This window comes from Leguminivora glycinivorella, chromosome 20 (assembly GCF_023078275.1).
Source record: "Leguminivora glycinivorella isolate SPB_JAAS2020 chromosome 20, LegGlyc_1.1, whole genome shotgun sequence".
Classification (NCBI taxonomy): domain Eukaryota; kingdom Metazoa; phylum Arthropoda; class Insecta; order Lepidoptera; family Tortricidae; genus Leguminivora; species Leguminivora glycinivorella.
Window position 1 is genome coordinate 11,567,464 of NC_062990.1, and position 19,253 is coordinate 11,586,716.

General features: G+C 36.3%; 2 protein-coding genes across 2 annotated transcripts in view; both read right to left on the minus strand.

Moving 5' to 3' along the window:
* The window catches only part of LOC125237048, a 39,353-nt gene that overhangs the window by 3,052 nt on the left and 17,048 nt on the right, over positions 1–19,253 (minus strand). The window contains exons 2-4 of the mRNA XM_048143980.1: positions 5,541–5,650; positions 3,051–3,182; positions 86–202 (exon numbers count right to left, since the gene is read on the minus strand). Of these exons, the coding sequence (XP_047999937.1) occupies positions 86–202; positions 3,051–3,182; positions 5,541–5,650 (359 nt within the window). The remainder of the gene's footprint in view (positions 1–85; positions 203–3,050; positions 3,183–5,540; positions 5,651–19,253) is intronic.
* Positions 14,672–16,308, minus strand: LOC125237049. The gene is made up of 2 exons (XM_048143981.1): positions 15,309–16,308; positions 14,672–14,775 (listed from the first exon to the last, which is right to left on the minus strand). The coding sequence occupies exon 1, from the start codon at positions 16,132–16,134 to the stop codon at positions 15,403–15,405; it is 732 nt and encodes a 243-aa protein (XP_047999938.1). The 5' UTR covers positions 16,135–16,308; the 3' UTR covers positions 14,672–14,775; positions 15,309–15,402.

Sequence of the window (19,253 nt, forward strand, 5' to 3'; positions counted from 1 at the left end):
TCAGTCTGGCTCTGTCGTGCAAACACGGAAGAGGAATAGAGTTAGCTAGCTCGATAACGATATTATTAAATTCAGTAGAAGTTACCTTAGCGAAGGAGAATTCGAGCGTGAAGTCCTTAAACGAGATGATGAGCTGCTCCGCGTCCCCCTCCTTGCAAACACCCCCCACGTTCGCGTTGTTCGGCACGAATGTGTTCGCGTCCTGAAATGAGAAACACAAACATTACCTAACAAATAAATAGGTTATATTTGACTATTGCCCGATTTAAGATCATCCTCCTTACGTTATCCCGGCATTCGCCGCGGCTCATGGGAGCCTGGGGTCCGCTCTGACAACAAATCCCAAGATTTGGCATAAACACTAGTTTTACGAAAGCGACTGCCATCTGATCTTCCAACCCGAAGGGTAACTAGGCCTTATTGGAATTAGTCCGGTTTCCTCACGAAGTTTTCCTTCATCGAAAAGCAACTGGCAAATATCAAATGACATTTCGCCATAAGTTCCGAAAAAACTCATTGGTACGAGCCGGGGTTCGAACCCACGATTTCCGGATTGAAAGTCGCACGCTCTTACCGATGGGCCACTAGCGCTTCATACCCCGATCTCTATAGCCCGATTTAACAGTGCTACCAAAAATAGTTGACATATATAATAAGTAAGTATAAATATATTACGCTAGAAATGTTACGGTTACGTAGAATGTGATGCCCTTCTTTAATTACTTCTATTTTATGTCGCACTATAGGGGGGCTAACACGTGCCAATGCTAATAGTGATTGACAAATTTCGACTTACGTCTTGACGATATCGATATCGAGAAATTTTGAAATACAAAATGTATTAATCCGTGAAATTACTTTTTTTTTAATCTTCTCCATTCTCCATTAAATTGAAATAATTGTATTTGTGGCCAAATGCCGCCAGCCAAGACTATTCAAGCCGATGTGGCCCTCAACTCAGCTAGGCCAGCTGCAGTCTTTGAGTAATTATGTTAACTAGAGAGGGCACCTCACCTTGATTTTGTGTAACAACACTTAGAGCTGATCAGCACAAACGCGCTTAGTCTGTGCCGAACGGCTGTGGTAGATTGACGTATGGCACTGAGAAATATTACGTCTAAATAATGCCGTCATGTGTAGTTAGGTACTGTAAAAACTGGTCAGGAAAAACTAATAAAAGCCAAGGAGTGACTTTTCACACGTAAGTTTACTGCATTTTTGTTTAAACACGCTTACTTTTAAAAAAATGTATCAATATAAACTCGTGCCGAAGCGCCACGTTGCGGCGGCCATGTTTCGTTGAAACCAAAGAGTAAAAAATGCAACAAAAGCAGACGTGACAATATCGCGGTCCTATGTTAATGAAATTATTTCAAGTTTCCTATTATACATTAAATTATATATATTTATCGACGCAAAAAAGGAGGTTATTTAATTATTATTGTCAGAATTGCACAGTTTTCCGACATGTCGGTCTATAAAAGATTCTCAATACGTGTGTCGAATTTCATGTGAGTATGTAAATGTAAGTACAGTACCTAACCTGCCTGAACGAATTTAGGTAGGTACATATTCGTTCAGGCAGGTTAAGCAAATTATGAAAGTACAAAAACGCGCGAATTTCAAATTTTCTATGGGACGATAAACCCGCGCCCATACATTTTTCAAATTTGCCGCCTTTTTTTACTCTCACGATTTGCTTAATTATCTATATGTACTTTTGCAGCTGGGTGTATGTAAATGTATGTTGGTCTCGCATATCTGAAACTTAGTCGGATAGCAAAAAAACTTTTTTTATTGGATTAAGGTATAATCTAAATTAGAGAGAAGTTCAAGTTCCACTTAATAGTTATTTCTTATACAAGGGGGCAAAGTTGTATTTTAACACCGAGTGTGGAATTCTATAGTTGAACCACGAGCGAACATTATATTCTTACATTACATTCTTTTATTTTGTTACTCTATTAGTTCATAATATATTTTTCCCCTCACTAGCTCGGAAACACGTGTTTTATCCTTTAATACGACTCACGCTAATTGAGAGTCATAAATTTAAAAAATGCCCATGTAAACCCATGTCACTTCTATACACGACTTCTAATCTATGCACTCTATGCAGGGCTCATCATCGCGACCGAAAGGTCGTAAGCGCCGAGTAAAATCGTAGCGCTTGCGACGTTACGGAAGCAGGCCATTGGTTCACACCCCGCCCCCTCGCCCCGCCTTCAGCTTACAAGCTGTGACACGTTCGTTGTTTGCTATAGCTCCTCTATACGAAGTAATAATAACTCAATGGCTGCAGTAGTTAAACAGCCCCCTAGCTAGAGCAATCAGTAAGACTGTTGTTTTTGCTGGCTGAGGCGTAGGGTTAGAGCCGGCGTAACTGTATTTGATGTTCATATGCGCATTGTAATATGCCTACTTGAAATAGTTATTTGTTATACAAGGGGGCAAAGTTGTATTTTAACGCCGAGTGTGGAATTGAAAAACGAGTAAGTGAAAGGATTCTATAGTTGAACCACGAGCGAAGCGAGTGGTTCGAGAATAGAATCCTGAACTTGCGAGTTTTTTAACACACGAGAAGTAAAATACATTTGCACCCGAGTGTAACACAAAACTTTTTCCCTCACTATAGCGAGGAAACTACAACGCAAAAAATGCGTTTATCACTGCTTCCAGTAGTTCCACAGATGGTAAATTATCTTTATTACTAGATTCACCTACTTTTATCAATTTTAAAGTAGTTAATTTGACTTTATTCAAGATCAAATTACTTTACCCACTAGTGGATAAAATGCGTTTTTACCCGCTGGTATTAAAGGACAAAACACGTGTTTCCGAGCTAGTGAGGGGAAAAATAAATATTCCAATTTCATTTCATTTTCTCCTTTTCATCGATACCGGTGAGTTTATCATTGCGTCTCTTTTCTCTCTTTAAAGCAAGAGTGAACAAGCTACTAGGTAAGTACTCACTTTTCATTGCCTGATTGTTAGGTAAAAGGTGAGAGTAGAACCAAAATAATCTGTTGGTGTACAAGAAGAGAACTTACCGCCCTTTCGTTCAGTTTGGTGAGATAAGAGATATCTATAAGCGCGTCCACTGTAAGCAGGATGCATGTTTCACCACCGCTGCCCTGCAGACGATACGTCGCTGTCGATAAACTCCGTTCCGTCACCGCCTCCTGTAAATTAAAAACAATCATTTTCATCTAAAATAATTTAAAAATACTAAGAAAGAGTGACCACGGCTGGAATCAAACCAGCGTCCACTGCTTTCGCGGCAGATATCTGAGCCACCAATTCTGTATCTCTGGGTATTCAATTGAATGTAAACCAGATCTACCCTCAAAAGGCCACTCGAGGCTAAATGAAAACATATAGCTCAGTGATAGATCCGCTTACTTTTATGGATGGTTAACCGAAACATGTGGCAACTACCTGAAAATGTACAAATTATTTCTTTACGATTTTTTAAGTACCTAAAAGTACAGTATATATGTTTTCATATTTCTGTTACTGAAGGCTTGTAGGCCATTGTTGGTCATCCCTGGCAGAACAGTAAGGTTCAACCTTCTAATGGAATCAACTCTAGTGATTTGACACTAGCACGAGAGATGGCGCTGCCAACAACGTTCTCTTAGATTATTTTCTAAAAATAATTTAATGTTTCAGCTAAGAAAATCATTATCATTTCAGGAGTCGAAGAAAGTAAGGAATCGAACCAAACGCTGAGTTGGCGTAAAAAGGCTTTGTATCCATAAATTTGGCTGAGGAATTTTGAACGCTTTGTTTTTAATAATTTCTTTATCATAAGGACAATGATCAAGGTGGCTATGAAAGATAACATTGGCTCTTTTACAGTTACAGGAAAGAGTTTTAAAAATAACTTTTAATAAATGGAGTTAATTTTAACAACCGAGAAATAATATTTTCACCACACCAACTGGTAAAGGCTTACTTTGCTATTCTAAAACATATAGCAAAATTGCATTTTATCCACAAGAGTGCAAAGTAATTTCATACAAATTTTAACTTGATGTCTTAAGCTGGTTGGTAGAATTTACCTATAAATGGTGATTTTGAATCATAAATATTGAATAGATTGATGAATTTGATTTAGTTTGATGTTTTATAGTCAGTATTTTGTTTGTAATGGTGTGGTGAAAAACTTTGTGTTTCGCTCGGTGGCAAAGTTTGTTTAACCTTCGCGCCTTGAAACCCTCGCAACGCTCAAGATTCCGCTTAATATTGGAATCTTTCGCTCGCTCGGGTATCAATATTGGCACGTGCGGTTAAACAATTACTTTGCTCCCTTGTAAAACAAATAACTATTATTCAGTACTCTTTGTAAATAAAAGTAATTAAGACTAAAAGTACCGCATAAAGAGGTTTTGAGAAACTTTTGACAAAACAAACAAATTGATGTTACTCGCTTGGGAAATTCGTTGAGATTGCTCGCTGTTAGTGGTTCAGTGAGACACTGTTACAAGCAAAACTTGTTCAACAGTATCTACCAACAAAAGCCTTAAAAGCTGCACAGATATATATGGTAGGAATACAAAACTTATACATACCTCTATATAATTTTATTTAACTTTTTGATAAGCAGAAACATCTGAAATCGATGTCACTAGGCTTTACTGCCTTGGGTGAGACTCGAACTCACGGCCTTTGGATCGATACTCCAGCGCTCTGCCAACCAAGCCAGTGAAACTTTCCACCATATTTTTCACTATATACAGTTACTAACGGAAGGTTAAATTTATTCAAAGGTTCAAAAGATTATAAATTAAGTATAGATCCATATCATCCGTGTTAAGTTTTCCTACCAAGTTATAGTATGAAGCTTTGGAGCTTAGATGCATTCTTGCTGTTGCTTAGTGCAAAGTAAAGCACCACGATTTTTTTTAAACAGCGTATATCGTAAAAACAAATATCATTATTTATCTTCAGGGTCTACATCAATCCAATCCAAGAGAACAGTATCTAACCAGTCTCACATTTAGAAGAAGCACATTCGATAACGATTTGCATTTAGATTACCAAGCTTACGCCTGATCCACCTAGGCCTTATCCAAGTAACACTAGAATTAGGTACTATATTCCCATTAGAGGGATTGGGAACTTTTATAAGGCATTACTTGGCGAAATCGACTATGATCTCAAACTTGAATAAACTTAATTACCCGCTGAATGAACAGTGGATTATTTTATATTTTATGCGTCGCTTCCTTTCTTCGAATTAAAAAAGGCCACTAGTTCTGCGGTCTAGTGAACCATTGGACCACCTACCATTGGAAAAGATGCCCCGCACCTCTGATATCTGAGGACGCAGATACAACCAGTTTGCTTCTTGAAAAGCGGCTGTTAAAATCATCTATCAAGATGATACTGTAGATAAAGTACGTTAGGTTACTGGGTTACAAGAGTATTTACCGTGGTACCGCCGCCTCCGCTTTGAGTTCTGACTTATTTACTTTCTGGTACTTTTACTACGGGATGTATGATAAATTAAGTAAGGGTTTTTAAAAAAAACTTACCGTGGTACCCCCAGGAGCGACGGTAGTTCTGCTATATTTTGTGACCCTCGGCCTTCGTGTTGAGGCCTGGCTGTCCAGCTGAAGGCCATGCACGGAGCACACCAGCAGTGCTGCCGACACAAACCACATTAACACTTCCAATAACAGTCAGGGCCAAAATATGACGGGGCCAAAACACATTACAGTCTTAAAACGTTCGAGTCTTTATTGACAGACACAGATTCGATGGCAGAAAAACAAATCAAACTAACAATCACAGTATTCACACATTGTTGGGTCAAAGGCACAAATTAACATATGATAGAGCCAAAGTCTTTAAAGTTTCTTTCGAAGTCTTTGTTCATGAAAGTCAAATCAAGGGTTGCTTTTAACATTCACTCATTTTAGGGCCAAAAAACAATGTCAGTATTTTATCATCTATGTTCCCTATGATTTATAATATTGTCATGATGAGCACAAATTTTGATGGTCTTGTTAATTACAACGGTTTAAAATCTTCCGAGCACTAAAAAAGTCAACGAAATAGTATTTTTAAACTTTACATAGTCCATTAAAAAAACACTCTTCAAAATTAAGATAATTTTAGTCGAATTTTGTCAATTCTGATTCTTAAGAACGAAGCATATCAATATGTTGCATTATATTCTTGACAAACTGAGTATGTTTGATATATCGCACTTTGATAAGAAGTAATAGTCCAGTTTTTCTCATTTTAGTCATGTGATTATCATCATGTGAGAATTGGTTACACTGAGGCCACAGGATTATTCAAATGTGAATAAAAATCTGCAATTTTTTTCAACGAGTTACTTTTTTTCTCACTAAATGGTCTGAAATCACAAATACTAAACTTGTTATTAAACCTAAATAAAACTTGTACAAAACTGTTGCAATGTGTTGTATGTTGTTAGAATAGTTGTGAACTGGAGCAGACATTGTTTGGTGACCAAGACGTACAAGGCGGTGCAATTTAGCTGATTTGTGTAGTGATGGGACTTCATATATCGATATTGGGTTCAACTGGGTCAATGTCGAGTGGTCATGTAAAAAAAACTATTTTGTTTCTCAATATTGATTTGAGTCATATGTAACTTCTAAATCGTCCTTTTTGTACTAATATACGTAGCTAATTCTAAAAAAATTATAATGAGGCATTCAAAACCATGCAGCAAACTGATAATTACAGTTACAGTACAGAGTGCATGCTTAATAAATAAATTATTATTATAAAATAATACAACGTTTACCTACTTATAATAACATCAAAATATCGTAACGTAAAAATAGTTTTTCTACAGTTATTTATTATTTTGAGTAACGCTTTAATAAGACTATCGATATCGATAAAGTAAACTGCCCCGCACCACGGCTGCTTCACCAATGGAAAATTATGACTGCGGATATTCAACTGTTGTTGACATCCTAGAATCAGAATTATCTTATACTTAGGTACCTACTAAAATATGTATGATATTATAAGATTTGCTACATACACATATTATTATAACACTCGCGCAAAAGCAAAAGCCGAAAATTAAAATAAAGTTTTGTAAATTACAAAATTGCAAGCAAGAGCGTTGAGAGGGATTCAAGGTACGAAGGGTAAACAAAATTTGCTACAGATACAGCATTTTTTACCACACTGTTGGAACGAGGAAAATAAACAGTAAAATATTAAAAAAAAAGCTAAAAATATGATATTACTTTTCACACAGTCATGGATAAAATACAAGTTTGTCCTCCGTTTTTCTAGCAACAAGAGAGCCTTTTACCAATCGGTGTAGTAAATCCATATCCATCCATACTAGTCCATACTTCCATACTAATATTATAAATGCGAAAGTAACTCTGTCTGTCTGTCTGTCTGTCTGTCTGTCTGTTACGCTTTCCCGCTTAAACCACGCAACCGATTTTGATGAAATTTGGAACAGACAATCTTTAGACCCTGAGACAGAACATAGGCTACTTTTTATTTCGAAAAAAAAGGGATGAAGGGGTTGAAAAAGAGGTTGAAAGTTTGTATGGGATTTCTTAATTTTGAATGATAAAACCATGAAACTTTATATTTTAGCACTTGATAAGAAATCATTAAACATATATTTAAAGTCACATACAGGTCGAACGCGATTAATTAACATTATTTTTACCTTTAAAATAAACATGGTGGGAAATAAACATTAACTAAAAGCGGGTAGATTATATTTATTTGTCTACCCCGAACATTTATATAAATTAATATCGGGTAGTTTTGTGTTGTTTACATCTCCGGTGACATTTTGCTGGGACGTCAGTCTTCCGCGACCACGGCCAGTGCAACCTGGCCGAAACGTTGGGAAAAAAGGTAAAAATAATGTTAATTAATCGCGTTCGACCTGTATGTGACTTTAAATATGTGTACAAAGCGCGAGAACTTAAAGTGTTATATCTATAAACATCTTGATAAGGGATAGGGATAGGGATAGCGATAGGGATAGCGATAGGGAAAGCGATAGGGATAGCGATAGGGATAGCGATAGGGATAGCGATAGCGATATCGATAGCGATAGCGATAGCGATAGCGTTAGCGATAGCGATACGGATACGGATACGGATACGGATAATATGGGTATCGTTAGAGGGATACGGATAATCGGTCGGCGGTCTCTTACAATCAATGTGCTCTAAGACGATCGTTGTTTGCTTGCTTGAAGATTACGTTTGCGATAAGTATAAGCAAAATGTAAAAAATTGTAAGGGATAATAGAAAAAAGTACTTTTTACCCACCGATCATAGTGTCGAAATACGGGCTATGTGGGATGTTTATAAAGGTTTCCCCAGCGTATATAGAATTACCTACGCTGTGGTCGATGTGTAATATTTCTACAATCATTGCAAGCAAAAGTATTATGTGCAATCGAAATAATCGCAGATAAATAAACCTACAGAGAAACCTACGGTCCCTACGGATCCAAATGAAAATCTTAATGAATACTTTTATTACGCGGGCGAAGCCGCGGGTAAAAGCTAGTAAAACATAAATCAGTCTTATTAAATGCTTGGTAACTGCATAACCCAGCAATCTTCAAATCAAAGGTGAACATGCACCTGATGCACCGTCTGGGCAAGTAAGCTCATCTATAATAAAATAAAATATAAAACCGGCCAAGAGCGTGTCGCGCCACGCTCAGTGTAGGGTTCCAAGCAACCAATCAAGTTCAAAATAATTTTCCTTTAAAGTCTTTATAAAGTTCTACTTTAGTGATTTTTTTCATAATTACTTTTGGAGCTTTTATTTCCGAAAATATTGACAATATCAAAGAATGACGTTCGTAAATCCTTATTCATTTTTAAATACCTATCCAACAATATATCACACGTTAGGGTCGACATGAAAAAAAAATCACTCCCCAATTTACGTGTAGGGGGAGGGGGGGTACCCTAAAAAAACATTTTTTTCCACTTTTTATTTTACCACTTTGTCGGCGTGATTGATATACATATTGATACCAAATTTCAGCTTTCTAGATAGATACGTTTATTTGTCTGTCACAATACACACAGAATACACAAAAGAAATAAGTTACAAAAAAGAATTAGAATACATAATAAGCAAATTGGAAAACAGGAAATTACACAGATTTTTACCATAGCGTACTATGATACTGCTAAACGGTCAATGAGATTATTCGCGGACGGACGGACAGACATGGCGAAACTATAAGGGTTCCTAGTTGACTACGGAACCCTAAAAAGGTTTTTAAGGTGAAAGGTAAAATTGCAATCAGTTCTATCCAATACCTTCATATTCCTGCTACAAAATGAACAAAAGTTCCTGATTGGCTCAAACTAGAGCCCCGAGTTAATTGAATCGGCTCAGATAGTTATTCGCTAATGGAACTCGGCTGACTGCGAAAACTATTTTATAAACTTAAATTGTAGAAGTATATAGGCGACCGGTCTGGCGTAGTTGGTAAGTGACACTGCCTGCTAAGCCGCGATCACGGGTTCGAATCCCGGTTAGGCCATTTATTTGTGTGATGAACACAGATGTTTGTTTCTGAGTCATGGAAGTGGTCTATGTATATAGTATGTAATGTATTTATCTATATAAGTATGTATATCGTCGCCTAGCACCCATAGTACAAGCTATATGCTTAGTTTGGGGCTAGGTTTATCTGTGTAAGGTGTCCCCCAATATTTATCCTTACTAATATTATAAATGGGAAAGTGTGTGTGTCTGTTTGTTTGTCCGTCTTTCACGGCAAAACGGAGCGACGAATCGACGTGATTTTTTTTAGGTGGAGATAGTTGAAGGGATAGAGAGTGACATAGGCTACTTTTTGTCTCTTTCTAACGCGAGCGAAGCCGCGGGCAAAAGCTAGTTTATCATATGACGGATGTTTCCTTTACGAATAAATAATTACAACACACGTCCAAATCACATGAATGTCATCGAGAATAACTTAAGATTGAAAAGTGTAAAATCCATTTCCGCTGGGTACCTTAAGATTATCTGGAAGAAATTGCTCTTTAGCGATAAGACCGCCTCCTGTTGTTTACTGTTTTCGTGTTGTTTCTTTATTTTGTATTGTTGCATTTTATCAAGGTGTGCATAGTATAAAACAAAGTCGCTTTCTCTGTCCCTATATCCCTAAATGTGTATGCTTAAATATTTAAAACCACGCAACGGATTTTGATGCGGTTTTTTTTAATAGATAGACTGTAGAGGAAGGTTTACATGTATGTATAGTACCCGTGCGAAGCCGGGGCGGGTCGCCAGTAAAGAATATTTGTATTGTATTGTGGCATATACTGATAATCTTCTTGATCTTCAGATGCTTTAAGAATTAATGAAATTTTAAAGTATAAATGTTCTTACAAATTTAAGGTATATTAAGAAATATACCGTTAAAGCGCTAAGCGTTAAGCGCTGGTGGCTTAGCGGTAAGAGCGTGCGACTTTCAATCCGGAGGTCGCGGGTTCGAACCCCGGCTCGTACCAATGAGTTTTTCAGCACTTATGTGCGAAATGTCATTTGATATTTGCCAGTCGCTTTTCGGTGAAGGAAAACATCGTGAGGAAACCGGACTAATTTCAATAAGGCCTAGTTACTCTTCGGGTTGGAAAGTACGCCAAACCTTGGGATTAGTTGTCAAAGCGGACCCCAGGCGCCCATGAGCCGTGGCAATGATATGTGGCAATGTGGATAGCGCACGGAGGATGATGAAAATAAATACCGTTAAAGGTGGCAACTTTGCCTTCCGAGGTAAAGTTGCCATGAGGCAAAGTTGCCATGACACAGTTAAAGTTACACCTTAGAATATTACTGCATCTTAGAATCAATTTTGAAGTCTAATAAGGATAAAAATACAACTTAATTTTAATAGATAATAGATAAAAATCTTTATATATGAACAGTAAGCTTTGTGGATAATAGTCGAACAGTTCTTCACACAGTCCTTAACACAATTTTCCATTTTATTTAATAGCTGGCAAAGAAGATCGAGTATTATAGAGAGTTACTGTCAAAGTAAAATGTGTAATCACAGTGCATAAGACTGCCGTCGCCCTACTCAAGCTTAAAACTTTTCAAGCTAAAAAGGCTTTGAGGTCTGTTTGAGGTACGTTTTTTTTAGACTTTATCCGTCTATACGGAGTTACATAATTATGTCTTTGGTAGTAGGCCAAACAAATTACATAGATGATTGCGATCAAAAAGCTATATACCTGCTAAGGACAATTAGACTAAGCATATCCAGCAACGGCGGTTAATAATAGTTATTTGTTATACAAGGGAGCAAAGTTGTATTTTAACCGAGTGTGGAATTGCAACACCAACTAGCGAATGGATTCTTGGGTTGAACTACGAGGTAACGAATGGATTCTATGGTTGAACTACGAGCGAAGCGAGTGGTTCGAAAATAGAATCCTGAGCGAAGCAAGTCATTGCATTAACTAGGGTTATGACTATTATTAATTTTGGTAAGCACCTAGCTAATAAATATTTAATTAGAGCTAGACACACGGATTTCAGAAAATCCACGTGCATGTTCCACTTCAGTTCATTCATCATAATATTCATAAGGTAGGTACTTAAGTAAGACATTTTATGAAAATAAGCCGACTTAGGAGCTTCATGCTAATTTGTACAGGGGCGAAATGTAACATATTCCGGAAAAGTGGCAAACCTTACGCGGCTGTTAAGTTTAACAATGCTGTAAACCTCTTTACTGCGCCCTTACCACGCTACCATAGGGATAACGACTACATAAAAAAATGGCATCCTGTTTAGTCCGTCAGTTAGATCGTCCAAAAGACTGAACACATATTTTTCGCTTTTTCTAATTAATGAAAAAATACAAAGATATAGAGGATCAAACTTCCGGAGTGGGGGCTTGTGACGTCACTTCTAAGTAAAAATTGTACCTAAGCGAAATTTCAACGCACTGTACCGTCGTAATTTTTCGTTTACGAGTAAAAAGAAAAAATACGTGTCTAAAATTCTTTGATAATCTAACTGACGGACTAATTAGTGCTTTTTCTTCCTCTCGCCTAGTATGAGCTGAGTCCTAGCGGTAGGAGCGTGCGACTGTCATCCGGAAGTCGCGGGTTCGAACCCCGGCTCGTAGCAATACGTTTATTTACATTAGATATTTGCCAGGTGAAGGAAAACATCGTCAAGAAACCAGACTAATCCTAAGCCCTTACCCTCCGGATTGGAAGGTCAGATGGCAGTCGCTTAAAACTAGTCTGAGACACAGAATCCTACACTTGTTGCTAAATCGGACACCAGGCTCTCATGAGAAGTACCAAAATACCAGTAGGACGCGAATAAGATGTTATGGTAACATAATAAAATAAAGAAACATTTTAGTAATAAAACTACTGTGAGACACTGACATAGTAAACATGTAAACCAACAAATGACAATTATGCCGAAAGTGAGGGTAGTTTCGCACCGCCCCTGACCCCCGCGCCGAGCCGCAGCGCCGCAGTTTGCGTCGGGATGCCATCGGCATCGCACGTGTTCAATAAAAATGTTCCACGTCACGGAGCGAAACATGTCGAGCGATCTTCGAAAATTTTACGTGAGTTACCCGATTTTACATGTTTAATAAAGAAACATTAAAGGAGCTTAATCGTGGGACTCAGTCAATCTGTGTAAGAATACACAGATTGACTGAGTCCCACGATTAAGCTCAAGAAGGTTTGTATTGTGGGTAAGTACTCATCATTATAAGACGTCGCGTCATTTCCTACCTACATTATTTTTAAATAATGTTTCATTCAAGGGATGAAAATATAATTATTGCGATCAAAAGTAGCTTCTAGTCGAGAACTCATGGTAGGGGTACTGCCGAGGATGTTTTGAAGGTTGATCCTTATTTTTATTGCGACCTTACCGTTTTATGCGGCAATGTCTTTTGCGCAATTCCAAGAATTTTCACGGAAATATTATTAAATGAGTTTTGGGACTATAATCACAAATTTTATTTTACCCCCGACGCAAAAACGACGGGGTGTTATAAGTTTGACTTGTCTGTCTGTCTGTCTGTCTGTTTGTCTGTCTGTTTGTCTGTCTGTCTGTGTGTGTGTGTGTCTGTCTGTGGCATCGTAGCTCCCGAACGGATGAACCGATTTAAATTTAGTTTTTTTTGCGGACCCCCCCCCCCTTTACTCCCCTCGTCACTCTCCATCCTTTCAACTATCTCCACTGAAAAAATCACGTCGATTCATCGCTCCGTTTTGCCATGAAAGACGGACAAACAAACAGACACACACACTTTCCCATGTATGATATGTATTGATCTATGCTATTATTCGCCACATTTGCATTGCAAAGTTAATTATACTTACCAGTATATACGAAGTGGTAAGTAGGTAGGTATATACATTCCACGCGTGTACCTACTCATAAAAAATGAAAACTATCATTTTGAACGTAATTGTCTAAAATTATAATGATAATTTTATTTAATTGAGGGTAATTACATGAACGAACCCGCCTGTGTGACGTAATCTTACCGACATGTGTGTAATTTATAATAGGTACTATTAATTTGTGTTATACCTGTTAACATTGTCAAAACTATTTTTATTTTTTTAATATTCACCTTTACCATAAATAGAAAAAAAATCTACATTTTGATATGTATTAATTGTTTAACAACTAGTTTTAATTGGATAGTTATTAATTAATACACAATACCTGCTTAAAACTTCATTTTGACACTAACGGTGGATGCCACACGAAAAAACATAGGTAGGAACACCTACTTACATAAAAATTGGACCCCCTCACTACACTACGCTCATATTCATTGCACACCCCTGCTTACCTCCCTTGTGACAAAATGTACCTACTATTTTACGTAAAGTAATAGCTATTTTAAATAAGCACCTAAAATAACTAAATATTTATAATAATAATTAGTAAGAGCCTAAATACACGGATTTTAGAAAATCCACGTATATTTTACATGTTACAAGAACATACAATCCTTGAATGTCGTTAGAAAGAAACGGAACAATAATCTTAAATATTTTACTCCCATAAATCCTGAAAAACCTAAAATGGGAAAAGTTGCCGTAACTTATTCACTCGGGCAAAGTTGTTCACTCAGCCATTCTGAAGAAAGGCCCTAAAATCCCTTTCGTGATATTTAGGCTGTGATAATAAAAGTTTCATATGAAAGATTCATAGCCTTTATGTGGTAAATTCCGGAATTTCTTCTCGTTATATTGAAACAGGTTTAGTGTAAAGTTTTATTCCAATAAACAAGCGGAATAATACACCATATGGTTTTGTTTTCAAATTTACACATTACAATACGCTTTTTTAATAACTTCAAAAAAAGAAACCAGAAAATATAAGTATTTTTTAGTTTTAACTAACCGTTTGAGGGCGCTTTTCACTTTCTCGATACAATGTATATCATTTTACATGTACCTACGCTATAAAAACAAAACATAGGGTTCTCAAAATTCCTAGTAAAATTACCCTAGAAGGTAAAGTTACCATGTTTGGCGGTATTTACGTAAAATTGTGCAACAAAAATTATTGATTGAACATGATTGTTTTCTACAAGACCACAATAACGCTTTCTGCGTCTCTGCGTCTCCAAATTAAAAAATTAAGGGTAGGTGAATAAATTAAGTAGCTAAGAAATCCAATGTTCAAAGATAGAGCATACAATTTATTTTGCCAAAACGTAGTCAACTTCTAAAGTTTCTAAACTGACACAGAAATAAAAACCGGCCAAGAGCGTGTCGGGCCACGCTCAGTGTAGGGTTCCGTAGTTTTCCGTATTTTTCTCAAAAACTACTGAACCTATGAAGTTCAAAACAATTTTCCTAGAAAGTCTTTATAAAGTTCTACTTTTGTGATTTTTTTCATATTTTTTAACCATATGGTTCAAAAGTTAGAGGGGGGGACGCACTTTTTTTTTCCTTTAGGAGCGATTATTTCCGAAAATATTAATATTATCAAAAAACGATCTTAGTAAACCCTTATTCATTTTTAAATACCTATCCAACAATATATCACACGTTGGGGTTGGAATGAAAAAAATATCAGCCCCCACTTTACATGTAGGGGGTACCCTAATAAAACATTTTTTTCCATTTTTTATTTTTGCACTTTGTCGGCGTGATTGATATACATATTGGTACCAAATTTCAGCTTTCTAGTGCTACCGGTTACTGAGATTATCCGCGGACGGACGGACGGACGGACAGACAGACATGGCGAAACTATAAGGGTTCCTAGTGACTACGGAACCCTAAATAAAGAACTCAATTGAAAAAAAATCACTTCGTCATATGTTTGCTATTATCTACAGTGTCTACTACTAGTGATTCGATTACATTAGTAATCTTTTATTAAGTAAAAATAACTTTTGCAGCAGCATTAAGTAAGTCCCCACTATCTTTATTCGTCTCATAATGCGTAAATGCTTCCTCATCGACATATTTGTAAATCTGATCAAAACTATACATCAAGTAATCGAAGCACCCAAAATTCTTCAAACAAGTATTTTCTGCGTATCCATAAGCCCAGTACAGAACTACATCTTGACAGTTACAGGACAGTAGGTCGTAGTGAAACCTTCCAGGTTTCGTTCCATTTATAGTGCAATCTATACGGTTAATAATTTCATCCTGCTTTTTATCAGATTCAGTGTCATCGTGCTTTTCATCAGAAATTTCTCTAGCTCTGGCCATAACACGGTTCTCGTGAAACAAGCACTGGGTTGAGTTGGCGTAGGTAGAGTTTCTGAATGAAGACATCATGACTATGCCGTCGTGCGTCGACTTGCCTCCCACAACTGCCACTTCGATCACCTTGTCGTTAAGGAACATCATGTAGTGCTCAGCCATCCTATTTTTTGGTATCCTGCAGGAGATAATATCACCCGTGCGTGGTCGACGCCCGATTATAGATTTAAAGGACTCTTTTAGGTCACCATTTAGTGTGCCAAAGACATCTCTGCCCGCATCTGATTTGAAGATATTGTAGCTTCGTATGGTTCCCTCGACATACTCTCCATAAAGGATCGGGCGGTACAAATAGGTCGTTTTCAGGGAATCTATAGCTGCTTCCACTTTTTCCATCGTAGTCGTAGCTACGAATTTTTCGCTGGCACTGTATCGACGTGCCCTTTTATTTTTCCTAGTTTCATTTACACCCTTTAAGTCGAAGCGATCGTTTTGATTTCCAAATTCGGAAGCGTTGGAAATGCTTCCCGAGGCACCCTGGAAGCCAGTTGCTCCACAAAATAAAACGAATATGAACGCTAACCCGTTCATGTTTGCTTGTTATTGTTACTGATGGTTGACAAGACAAGTGATCGGACATTATATAGGAGAATTATGTTGATTCACAGGTCACGGACTATCTAGGTTCACTTAGATGTAATACCTAGTTAGCATCAGGCGGATGTGAAATTCCGAAATGACGTTATTGCATGCTATTCCACGTTATGGTTGTTTTTGTAATAAATATAATTATACACCAGCGTACCAAGCTTTTGAGTTTCCAATTTTACTTATTGAACTTGATCTTAGAAAACGAGTCAAAAAAAGTTATTCAATTTCCGAAAAAAAAAATAGGTTTGTTTAAAATTACAATAGGTACTTAGTTAAATCGGAAGCATTGGCTTCGGGTTTAAAAAACGGTACAACCAGCAATACCATTCGGTTAGCTACTATTTATTTGTATACAAACTTCTATGCAGAGGGGCTATTTATTATATGTATAATATTTTACAAGCTAATAGAACTTCATCGAAAAACGCATAATAGATATATATATAGTAATATGATTAATCCATACTAATATTATAAATGGAAAAGTGTGTGTGTCTGTTTGTTTGTCCGTCTTTCACGGCAAAACGGAGCAATGAATTGACGTGATTTTTTAAGTGGAGATATTTGAAGGGATGGAGAGTACCTAGGCCACTTTTTGTCTCTTTCTAGCGCGTGCGAAGCCGCGGGCAAAAGCTAGTTTGTGTATAAATAAACATTAATACCCTTGACGCACATGCTGGGAAATACTTAAAGATAACATATCACACAACACACAACCTTGAACCGTAACTACTTACCTATTACTTGTACTTAGTAATATGCTCTAGGTAGGGGTTAAAATATCCGTAGATATACCGTTATTTGAATGACCAGGCAGGCAATCATGGTCGTGCGATAAATGATAAAACATCGTCCCTATCGCACTTACAAATAGTCTATCGTACAGTATGGGCACTCCCGCTCCCCGCTGAAAGTGCCGCCCACCCCCTCTCGGTTACCTCACAGCTGGGTGCGCCAAAGTTCATATAAAATTGTTATATAGATTATTGGTAGTCCGAAAATGTTTCTCATACAATTTTACATTATAACGATCATTATTTATAACAATTTTATGTTAATAACTATCGTAACTTCGAATGACTTATGTTCATAATGTCATTCATCATAAATACGTTTTATATAATTTTATATAATACTAATGTTTATGTTTATATACTTATTGATCATAACGATTGCGAGTAATATAATTTATCGTTATATTATTGTTAACAGAACAGACATCACATGTGACAGTCCAGTTAGGTGCGACGACGAGCGTAGCGAGGAGGAGCGTGTTAGGTTGACCGTGAGCGAACCAGAAGGGTAGTTCTATCATTTCGTGCAAATCATATGTTTGTTGATATAAAACATATACTAACTCCTAAATTCATTTCAAATATTTTTTATATGTTGCGTAAGGTTCATAGGTATACTTTGCATCTAAAATGAATTATATTATTGCAATATAAAATATATAAATAAAATATAAACATGCTAAAACTTCATTACCATTACCAGTTAGAACCTAGATTTATAGATTCGAGAGCAAATTACATAACTATTACATGTACTGCTTTAATTTAACCTCTTAATTTAGATGAAGTACTTATAAGGGAAAAAAGTTTGGTGGTTTATACAGTATTAACATTGATATTTATATCCACCGCTTCAAAATATTTTTGTACAGAAAATAATTTCATTACCATAAGTTTAATTTGCAACAATGGAATTGGCCAGTAGGCATTGCAAGTGTTATTCTATACGACGTTCGCTCTGACCGCGATCACCACGTCAGTCGGCCAGTAAACAGTGAACAGGACGGCCGTGTGCCATTTTTTTATAAAAAAATATATCGCGCCGGAGATTTGGATTTGGTACGTTTTTTCTTCATTACCATTTGCACTGTTTTGCTATTTAATTGTTACGTGTTTTATTGAACTATGAATATTTAAATAATGAATATTCTATTCGAAAGCTTAGTGAATAATTATACCTAGAATAGCATTTGCTTTTAAAGAGTTAATCGACAAAAAGTAAAGAAAACTCATTACCATTCTTTTCATTACCGTAATTTACTGTTTACTATAAAGAGAATGGCAATGAACATAAAACGGTGGTAATGAATTGCAGTATTAAATTCATTACCATAATTTTATGTTAATTACCATTCTCGTTTATTGGCATGCTCCTGACTATTGAAAGTAACAAGTAAATATTCAAAACTACGTTTTCAGTAGGTATATTTAAAATAGAACATGTTATTATTAATTACTGTTTCTCTTTTTTGTGTTTTTGGCTTTTTTATTTGACACTTCATTACCATCATCGCATTTTCATTCCAATAAATATCTATCATCATTACCATATTCTATACTTCATTACCATTTCTTTTGGAAAAATCTTTTGTTCATATATCGGTAATTTTGCGTATAATAGAAAATACATTATTGATAAATGTTTCTTTTTCATAGTTCTTACCATTACCACACAAAAAAATGAAAATTAAAAAATTCTCCCAAATTTTGCCGATTTGCACGAAATGATAGAACTACCCAGAAACGAATTTTTAATGTAAATTGTATATGTCACTGTAAAAGCTTCAAGCGCGCTTCTATAAATGGCACAAGTTTTTCAATTAATTTTCATAGAACTTCCCCAAAACTTTTTAAATAATTTTATGATGAATGATTTTCTTAAACACAAAATTATTAATGTTATTAAATATTTGTATAGAATTTATGATTAAAAATTTTCGACTAAATGATTATTATGAACAGTGATAGTAGTACTATTGATAATAATGAAACAAAATTATGATAAGTAAAATTATGAGAAATGATCATTCGGAGCACAAATCGGTATAAACAATAATTTTATAACAAATA